The sequence below is a fragment of the Tachysurus vachellii genome, chromosome 3 (genome assembly GCF_030014155.1).
Source record: "Tachysurus vachellii isolate PV-2020 chromosome 3, HZAU_Pvac_v1, whole genome shotgun sequence".
NCBI classification, from domain to species: Eukaryota; Metazoa; Chordata; class Actinopteri; order Siluriformes; family Bagridae; genus Tachysurus; species Tachysurus vachellii.
Genome location: NC_083462.1, coordinates 5,750,872 through 5,761,095, shown reverse-complemented (window position 1 = coordinate 5,761,095; position 10,224 = coordinate 5,750,872). Strand labels below are relative to the sequence as shown.

Sequence of the window (10,224 nt, the reverse complement as noted above, 5' to 3'; positions counted from 1 at the left end):
AATCTGTGGTGTAGAATGTTTAGAGGTGTAGATTTTAATCTGAGATGTAAATTTAAATCTGAGGTCTAGATTTTAATCTGAAAATGTTTTTTTTCCTAGAGTTTTAGATCTTTATCTAGAGTGTATATTTTTAGAGGTACAGATTTTAATCCGAGGTGTAGATGTTTCTCAATGTTAATTATTTTAGAAAGAATCTAAAGGAAAGTGTCACTTCAAACACAACGCTCACACCGTATGTGTATCAAAATGATTTTTTTTTTACTTAACTTTGGTGTACAGTCAACATACAGGAGCTGAACGTCGTTCAACAATAAAATTATTCTAATTACAACAATAACTGAAAGAACAATATCAATAAAATAGTCCAGTTTTCACATTAGCATACTGGTAACATACTGATAAATACTTTGTAAGAAACACGTGGAATGCTTTTAGATTCAATTTCTCCAGTTCACTGATTGTCATGTTACTGAAACATGATTTCATCATGTATTTTATAACTTCATTAAGCATCAGAGGCAAACAGGGGACAAGCGCTTTTTTAGTTTGTCCTGATGAACCATGACTAAAGGAAAGGTTCTATTCTCAGATAAGTTACAACAGAACACCAAATATATTGTAGGAGTAATGGCACGAGGTGTTAGAAATAAACCTACTTTTACATAATGGTGACGACTGTAGAAGACGCCGACCTTCGTTTCACCTTGAAGCAGAACGAAGATGTTGTCTAAAGCGGTCGCGGCTTGACGGGTTCGGACTAAGACGTTTGTTTCTGCGCTACAGTAATTAGCAAGCTATGCAGTAGCAAAACTAAACTCTATTTCTAACTTTATAACAGATGCTTAAAATCACTATTTTAATTCACCAATAGCTCGTGTAGTAAATGTTATGTACAAGTTCAAGCAGAGCCGAATGGACTTTTGGCGCCAGGATGGTCGGGGGATGGGGGGATGGAGGGATGGGGTTGTTGTGGCTGGAAATGGGGTCGAGGATGGGGGTTGGTTTTGACAGAGGAGCAATCGATTCCCTGTGATCTGATCTGGAGTAAAAGTTCAGGTTGAAGTTCAGGTTTGAATCCAACCAGAAGACATCTAAAGTCATGTATGAAATGATGCTGAAATAAAAGGCAGAATCATTGTAAAGAGCTGAGCTGTATTTAAGCTCACAGAGGCTCGGAGTTCTCTGTGCGACCTGAGCCTGCGTCATATCAAACCCCGAACTCTTGCATCCATCATGAAACCTGAAATCTCTCTGTAACTGAAGAGAAGATACATTCCAGACATAGTAAGGGTTTCCTAATCGCTGCAAACAAAACCATTAAATACAATGAAATCAAATAAAACGTCACCTAACAGATATTAGACATGCGCCGATCGACATCACATGATAACGTGGACAGATAACTGACATCGTATGACATCTTACCATTGTTTAAATTGTTAAACAATATTATAGACAATCTGTAAAATGTGCAGGTCTCGCGGTTCTCATTTTATAAGCAAATAAAACCCCTGATGTGTCTCACGGTACGTTCATTCAGTAACAGAGCCTCTTCGCGCCTAGCTAACTTTGTTAATGTAATAACAATGTAATAAGCATCATGTTACTTTATAATCTAACTTTAATAAAAACTATTGAGTAGCATTAACCAAATGAAGGCAAAGCGACCGATCTAACAAAACCACTTTACAAGCCAGCTAACATTTCGTAAGCAGCTTCGTCGTACGCGATACTATTATATATGTAAAATAAACGATCGTAGACTTCCCAACTCAGAAATCCAAACTTCCCAGAAGGACTTGAACATACAGTTAATCCTAACGCAATTTTATAACTGAGCGAGAGACGCCTCCTTATCCTGATCGGTTTGATGTCTGCGGTCTATATTGTGTTTATTTTTCTCACGTTTTTAGAATCTGGGGCTATGTAGAGATGAGAGATTCTTATCTACATAGTTTATTAAAGAAATTCATTCATTCATTCATTCATTCATCTTCTACCGCTTATCCAAAGTACCTCGGGTCACGGGGAGCCTGTGCCTATCTCAGGCGTCATCGGGCATCAAGGCAGGAAACACCCTGGACGGAGTGCCAACCCATCGCAGGGCACACACACACACACTTTCATTCACTCACACACTACGGACAATTTTCCAGAGATGCCAATCAACCTACCATGCATGTCTTTGGACCAGGGGAGGAAACCGGAGTACCCGGAGGAAACCCCCGAGGCACGGGGAGAACATGCAAACTCCACACACACAAGGCGGAGGCGGGAATCGAACCCCGACCCTGGAGGTGTGAGGCGAACGTGCTAACCACTAAGCCACCGTGTCCCCCCTATTAAAGAAATGTGAGGGGAATTTATCAGAGCTTCTTAAAGTCTCTTGATTTAAAACTCAGTGACTGCACCTGTAACTGCCTTCTGAATAGGACAGAAGGCTGAGTATTACATTACATTATATTATATTATATTATATTATATTATATTATATTATATTATATTATATTATATTGATGTCCACATTACCGTAACAATACTGTTTTAAACATTTTACAAATTTTCGGCACATGGCTAACTCACCGAACTTAAATCCTCCAACGTAAAAACGACACCAGAGAAAAAGGCACGAATAATATAAAGCCCCCCCAAAAACAAACAAAAAAAACAAAACATTACATATAGTAACAGTGGTCTGTGAATACATGCGATCTCGTCTCACCCGTCCACGTCTTTAGTGCATAACCGTTAAACACTTCCTTTATTATGAATGCATACAGTATACGTGAGCACATACAATACTTTTACTTAATACTCACTGTGATGTATTTACAATAGTGTATTTTATTAATTATTTATTAATAATCAAAGGATGAAAATTCCTCCAATTTATTCCCTTTCCTGCACAAATCCTACGCACCCGGTCCGACTGCTGAAGAGCTGGAATCTGACCGAAGATGAATCGTGTACAGAGAAATCGAGAAACCTCCGTAAGAAGATAGGTAGGTTTCAGAAGGTAGATCAGGAGACGGAGGACGTGATCTAGGCTTTAATACTAAGAGGTGACTAGATAAAAAAAAAAAAAAGCATTTGGTACAATATAGAGGTACAACAATATACCATGAAATAGCTGGAACATTAATGAATACACTTTCCTGGTATCATGGTTGGGTGATATTGCGACATATTAATGTAATGATAAGAGTTTAAACAGCTCTGTAGCTGTCGACGGTAAGAAGGAACTTTTTTGTTGTTTGTTTTAGAAGCAAAAATCTTGTTAATATACAAATATTCAGATTATGGCTTCACATTTTTTGGTGGGAATTCGTATCATGTATCGTGATGATATTTACTCCTTATTATTCCTGCATGTTAGCGTTATTAGGATTTCCTATTAAACCAGTGCAGAGTCAGGAAACGTAAATAAATGTCCTCTAAATGTCCTGAAGCAAAAAATAAACATTGCTGAAATTCAGTTACTAGATGAGTTATGGTCCTATTTTCCCTTTTCACTTAATACAACAGCATGAGGTGCAGTGAAGACTCCAAATAATGTCCCGTTTTTTTTTTTTTTGGCTTAAAACATAAATCCGTGGGTCCGTGCTCCGTTACGATGAGGTATTCTGAGGCTTTGGTGTACACCACATGGCAGATGATTTGCTCACAAACACCATACTGCAGCACCACAAATACCAACACCACCATTTTAAAGCTGAACAAATGTTTCTTTTCTTTTTTTCTTCTTTTTTTCTTATGAAAATAAAAGAGCTCGAAGGCAGCGCTCGTACGGATCGTCGGACGCACTCGGGACGAGCACGGGAAGTGGAGGTGGCTTCCAAACGCACACGCACACACACACACACACACACACACAGAGGAACACAAAACACAGATATAGTGAGAGTTTGGGTTTCGAGGTCTGTTCTGTTTTTCGTCTAAAGTGAGTTCCTGAACAGTTTGGCCTCAAGGAGCTGGCTTCTGAGGAGCACGCAGAGTTATCACGCACATAACAAACCTGCAGAAGTCGTGTGTGTGTGTGTGTGTGTGTGTGTGTGTGTGTGTGTGTGTGTGTGTGAGTCGATCATTCTGTATTAGTGAATATTGTTCTGTATTATTATTACTTTAATTCAACCGTGTGCAAATCTGGACCAGTGCATACTCTCAAAAAAGAAAGTACTAAACTGTTCCTTTCCTTCTTACTGAACGTGACCCTTGTGGCTACTGAAAGGTGAAAGTGACGTGACATACGGCTAAGTGCGGTGACCCATACTCAGAATTTGTTCTCTGTGTTTACCCCATCCAAAGTGCACACACACAGCAGTGAACACACACACAGCAGTGAACACACACCCGGAGAAGTGGGCAGCCATTTATGCTGCGGCGCCCGGGGAGCAGTTGGGGGGTTCGGTGCCTTGCTCAAGGGCACCTCAGTCGTGGCTGGCCCGAGACTCGAACCCACAACCTTAGGGTTAGGAGTCAGACTCTCTAACCATTAGGCCACGACTTCCCCTGTATTTATTTATTTATTTATTTATTTATCTAACCTTCAGTGCAATGGAAAAGATCACAATGAGTCTAAAAGATAAAACTTTGGAGGGGAACAAAGCAGAGGAGACCCTGGACAGGGTGCCAAGCCAAACAGGGCACAATCACACACACACACACACACACATGCACACACTCCAAACAATTTTTAAAAATGCCAATCAGTCTATATCGCATGTCCTTGGACTGAGGGGAGGAAACCAGAGTACCCAGAGGAAACCCCTGACTCACTGGGAGAACATCCAAACTCACAGGGTGGAAACAGTAATCAGTCCCCAACCCCGGAGGTGCGAGGCAGTCATGCTAACCCCTAAACCACCACTGATTTAAGTACATCTACATATCGTCGCTGTCGGGCGGAAACCTCGTATGTCCACATTTGGTCAATTTCATATTTTTTCACATATCGATGCTATTGGTCAGTCCCCACGTGGGTCTGTTATTTACCAGTCTGTTATTAACCAATCTAAAGTCTTGAAAATAGCTTGAGCGCAAATCTCATAACTCCATTGGACACTTCAACTGTCCACCTCTTCCTCACTCGACGGGAGAGCTTCGCGGCATATTTCTCCTCAAGAAGAGTCGCAACGAATCAACACATCTTCTGAGGTAAATGTCTTCAAAACACTGGGCTCAAAGAAAAAAAAATCTTGACCCCCGCTAGTTCTGGTGCTCGTCTGAGGACAGGAATTTAGCGCAAGACAATCCACTGCAACTCGGACTAAACCCTGTGAACTGCAGATAAGGTACAGCGTTTTTTTCATTTACCTGAAAAATAACGGTTTTGGAGATACGAGGATTCCGCCTGACAGCGACGATATACATCTTTAAAGGTCCACTTCATGCACCATCCCGGGTAAAAATTCAGTGACAAGGAAGGATACAGTTTAGTACCTCTTGTTTTCGGAGAGTGTACGGGCAGTAAAGCTATTTCCCTGAACTAAACCCTGTGAAAGCTAGACATGTGCCGATATCAAATTCACGTATCGTAATAACCGACTAACCTTTTATTGCAGTTTATAACATTATCACAATTATCCGTTTAAAAAAAAAAACACGAGTCTTTACAAAAAAAAATTAAAAAAAAACTGAAGGAAAGAATGCTGCCTTGTGAGTGGGACGAGTTTTACTTTGCTTTTACGGTCCCTGTGATGTGGCGTACCTGGGCAGCCTCCTCCTGAGTGGAACACAGGGGTAGTCTTCTATAACAATACACAGTCCGTGATCTATAACTGATCATCGGCACATGCCTAGAGGAAACTTGCATTAATCAGAAGAGAGGCAGTGCTAAATTAAATACATACAGCTATTCTGCTAAAAAGTACATTCCATCCCTATGGATCAAGTCCATAGATTGCATTTGCGAATCTGATGAACGATAAACAGTAAGGCTACGTTACAGTACTGTCATTAACACACCCTTAGTGACTTGCCCTCATACCAATTCCCCCTTGACTGAAGAGCGTTCCTCTTCTATTCCTAAAGGAGTTCTGATCGACCCACTCTCTCTGTCTCGCTCTCTCTCTCTCTCTCTCTCTAAAGCCCTATTCGGACGGGATTAGTTTTACGTGGGGACGTGGAGTAATGCAATTTTACCTCAGGACGTCTGTAATATAAATTGGCCAATTCGCACGGGACAAGACATCTCAGTAAAACTAGCAGAAGTGGGAGGGGTAACTCGCTTTACGCACCACAGTAACCTCCTTGTCGTCATGTGCGTATGACGTTGCTTCCTGTTATCACGTGCGCAAACAGACAACATGGCGCCTCCATGCTTGCAAAACGCGCCAAAAACTACTTTTAAACAGGAAATGACGGAATTTTACCGTACATATTTACAGCGGGTCTATTCGGACGGGATTAGTATTACCTGAGGTCATTTTTCCGGACCTTTTTACAGAAGGTAAAAGTCGCCGTAATCTTTACTGACATTGTCCGTAATGATTACAGAGATGGCACATTCGGACGGGACTAAAATCACAGAGAAGCTCTGGTAATAATTACTTTACCCCCACGTCCCCACGTAAAACTAATCCCGTCCGAATAGGGCTTGAGAAAGAAAAACTTTCTTTTCTATATAAAATATTCAAAGATTCTTCCAAAAAGGAACCAAATTAAACGATCGGTTTCGTTTTTGGATTTAACCTGAACGTAGACGTCAGAAGACGGACTCATGCAAAAACTCAAAAGCTAAAAAGCTAAAAAAGCTTCGATGGTGACAATAAGATGTTCAAATACGTTGTTCAGTTTGTAATCTAAATTTATTAGCTCATTCAGCAAGCTACGGTAGCAAGCTAGCTAACGGCATGCTAAGTTTCAGGTACCAGGGAGTCAGAACGCTAGCTCTTTAAAAAGCCGTCTCACATCTTATCAATAAACTCGTTTGTAGTATCGTTTTAATCATAAAAAGGTCTGCGTTCGGTCGTTTATCTTGTCGTCTGAGGCGATCGTCCGTATTGCTAGCAGATTTGACTCGTGTCATCTTGTGTTAAGTAGAAGAGGATCATGTTGTCTGTGTTTACACCATGAGTCGCTATAAACTGACCAATTTTGTGGTATTCACTATTTTAAAAGTCTCTGATGGCTCCGAACGTTTGACGTTGTGACGCGATGTTGACGTTTCAGTAAAAGCTCTGTTGTTGATGCTAAGTCTGATTAAAGTGTCGTTTTAGCTACGTGCAGTATTTTATCAGTAAGTAACCAGCACATCTGAGGTAAATGTTGAGGTTCCTGATGGGATTGTAACCTTTACGTTGTCTGTATTTAAGACTTTGTGATGATCTAGCTGTATAGTTAGCTTTAATGTCTAGAATTTCTTAACGTCCACCAACATCGTCATGTGTTTGAAATGTTAAAAGAACAGATTCACAAATAACCAATAGATTATTGATATTTTCAGAGTTTGAGGGAAAGTTAACCAGGATGCGTTAGAAACAGTACTGAAACAGAGACTTTCTGTGTTACTGCTCTGTGTGTGTGTGTGAGTGTGTGTGTGTGTGTGTGTGTGTGTGTGTGTGGTTATCTCTCCCTGCTCTCAGTTAGAAGGTCCAGGGTCTGCCAGAGGCATGGTGTGTAGCACCTCATCCAGCAGCTGCAGGGCACGGTGGAGATGTACCTCCACCCAGCAGGGTGTGTGTGTGATGCTGTGGCGCGGGTAATCGGGTCCCCAGCCCTTCACAAAACTCAGACGCAGGATACACAACCTGCGCAGGTCGTCCACGCCGATCCCTGCAGCTGCTGACAGACCTGCAGATCAGAGCAAATAAGATTCCTTTATTCAGTACAGCTAAAAGGTCAAAAACTCACCTGTCGTCTCTGATCTCAAACCGCTTGCTTGACATTCTTTTTTCTACGCCGCTGTGAGACTCGATGTAGTGTATTATTAATGTCTGGACACGGTATGCGCTAGAACTCGGAAGGAGCGGAGCTGTAAAATGCACCCGAGTGTCGTAACACAACAATCAAAATGGCGGATGCTGTAAACAAGAACACTACAGGTATCAGTCCCAAGCAAAACGTCTAGTTTAAGTAGGTGAATTAAGATTTCACTTTCACGGATTTTGGCTCCAGGTGGTGTTCATTATGTCCATGAGATGTACACGTAGAGTGTTTCGTGAGTGTCCTGTGTGTGTGTTCTGAGTGTTTATACTCACTGATTGCAGGAGCGATGCCCCCGACGCTCCCTGGACCCGGAATGTTCCCTGCCACGGCGGCTGCCTGAGCCGCAGCTGCTGCCTGAGCCGTGGCCGCCTGCTGCTGCATCTGCCGATGGCACTGACGCAGATCAAACACCTACACGGTCATAAACAACACGCCGTCACACAATCTGCTCCAGTCCTACATATCAGAAGGACCCCCATTATATCATGTTCACTGATTTGACCTTCACACTGATCTAATGTTTATTTAAAAATACCCCATGTCGCCTAGCATGATTTCCCTCGTGATTTACTTAATTAACTTAATTAATGAACACTTAATACAGGCCCTAAGAGACTGGCTTTGATATACAGTAATCCCTCGCCACTTCGCGGTTCAAGTTTCGCGGCCTCAGTGCATCGGTGATTTTTTTAAAGATTATTGATCGAAAAATAAAACTAACCACGGTTTCCCAGGATGCCAGACAAAGAGAGAAACTCTCTCAGAGGCTTTGTACACACCCGCGGGCACTCAGACAAGGCACGTGATTGGCTCCCGGCGCGAGATCTGAGCTGATTGGCTGCGCATCATCGCATCCTCTCCCAGCTTCTTCCCTTGTTGTACTGTATCTCGCTGCTCTCGTTCACGCTGTCAACTGTGTCTCGCGTATTGTGTTTTCGTTAAGCCCTTACAATGCCTCATAAGCGCCGTGCGCTTGCAAAAGATTCCACTAGTGAGCCCAAGAGGAAGAGGAAGATTATGACCATAATTGAAAAGGTCAAACTAAGGTTTTATAGTTAAATAGATTTAAGTAAAATATTTGTGAGTGAGTGAATGAATGTAGCTATAATATTAAAGTTTTATAATTAAATAGATTTAAGTAAAATATAGGGGGGGCACGGTGGCTTAGTGGTTAGCACGTTTGCCTCACACCTCCAGGGTCGGGGGTTCGATTCCCACCTCCACCTTGTGTGTGTGGAGTTTGCATGTTCTCCCCGTGCCTCGGGGGTTTCCTCCGGGTACTCCGGTTTCCTCCCCTGCTCCAAAGACATGCATGGTAGGTTGATTGGCATCTCTGGAAAATTGTCCATAGTGTGTGATTGTGTGAGTGAATGAGAGAGTGTGTGTGTGCCCTGTGATGGGTTGGCACTCCGTCCAGGGTGTATCCTGCCTTGATGCCCGATGACGCATGAGATAGGCACAGGCTCCCCGTGACCCGAGGTAGTTCGGATAAGCGGTAGAAGATGAATGAATGAATGAAAAGTAAAATAAATATATATATATAAAGTATAAATATACATATTTTAAACATTCTGGTACCCACACACACATTCCTGGGGGGGGCACTCCTACTTTGCGGATTTTCACCCATCGCGAGGGGTTCCGGTCCCCATTAACCGCGATAAACGAGGGATCACTGTATTTCTACTGAATTGTATATATTGTCTAAAAATAAACAGCTATTTCTGCAGATATGCATGTAGTTGTCACAACCGGGGATGGAAGGAGACAGACCCGTACGCAGGATAGCTTCAAAAGAAGGGGGTTTAATAAACACAGGAAGACATAGACAAAAATGACAATAACTGAAACAATACCGATGATGACATTTAACAAAGACTAAACATGACAAAGGGGGAAACGTAACTAATGATCCGCGCTGCATTCAGCAACGCGGCTAACTTAAATACAATTAAGACAATGACAACATTAGGAACAGGTGAAGAAACAGGGAGGAGCAGACGAAGGCGGGGCAGACACGTGACAACAACAACAGCACATGGCCAAAAGTCCGGGCTGAATCATGACAGTAGTAAAGACTCGTCACCTTGATGTAGGCTCCTGGGTAGATTTTGTGAACAGCATCCCCTGGCGCTCGTCCTGCCTCTCTGTCCAGGTAGTAGCTCTGAACAAAGACGGCATGATCACTCAGACATCGCATCCACACGTCGCCCTCACCTCGACACTCCAGCTGCACACCTTTACCGATGTGTAACCTGCCAGACAAGTGTGAAATACTAAACATGACGCAATATAAAC

The 10,224-nt window shown here is 42.3% G+C and overlaps 1 protein-coding gene across 2 annotated transcripts in view; it reads right to left on the bottom strand.

Moving 5' to 3' along the window:
* Window positions 1–257: 257 nt before the first annotated feature.
* Window positions 258–10,224, bottom strand: part of smad10a (SMAD family member 10a) — a 24,210-nt gene continuing 14,243 nt past the window's right edge. For both annotated transcript variants that reach the window (XM_060865511.1, XM_060865512.1), the window contains exons 10-12: window positions 10,013–10,181; window positions 8,199–8,337; window positions 258–7,791 (exon numbers count right to left, since the gene is read on the bottom strand). In XM_060865511.1, coding sequence (XP_060721494.1) covers window positions 7,580–7,791; window positions 8,199–8,337; window positions 10,013–10,181 — 520 coding nt within the window. In that variant the 3' untranslated portion in view covers window positions 258–7,579. The remainder of the gene's footprint in view (window positions 7,792–8,198; window positions 8,338–10,012; window positions 10,182–10,224) is intronic.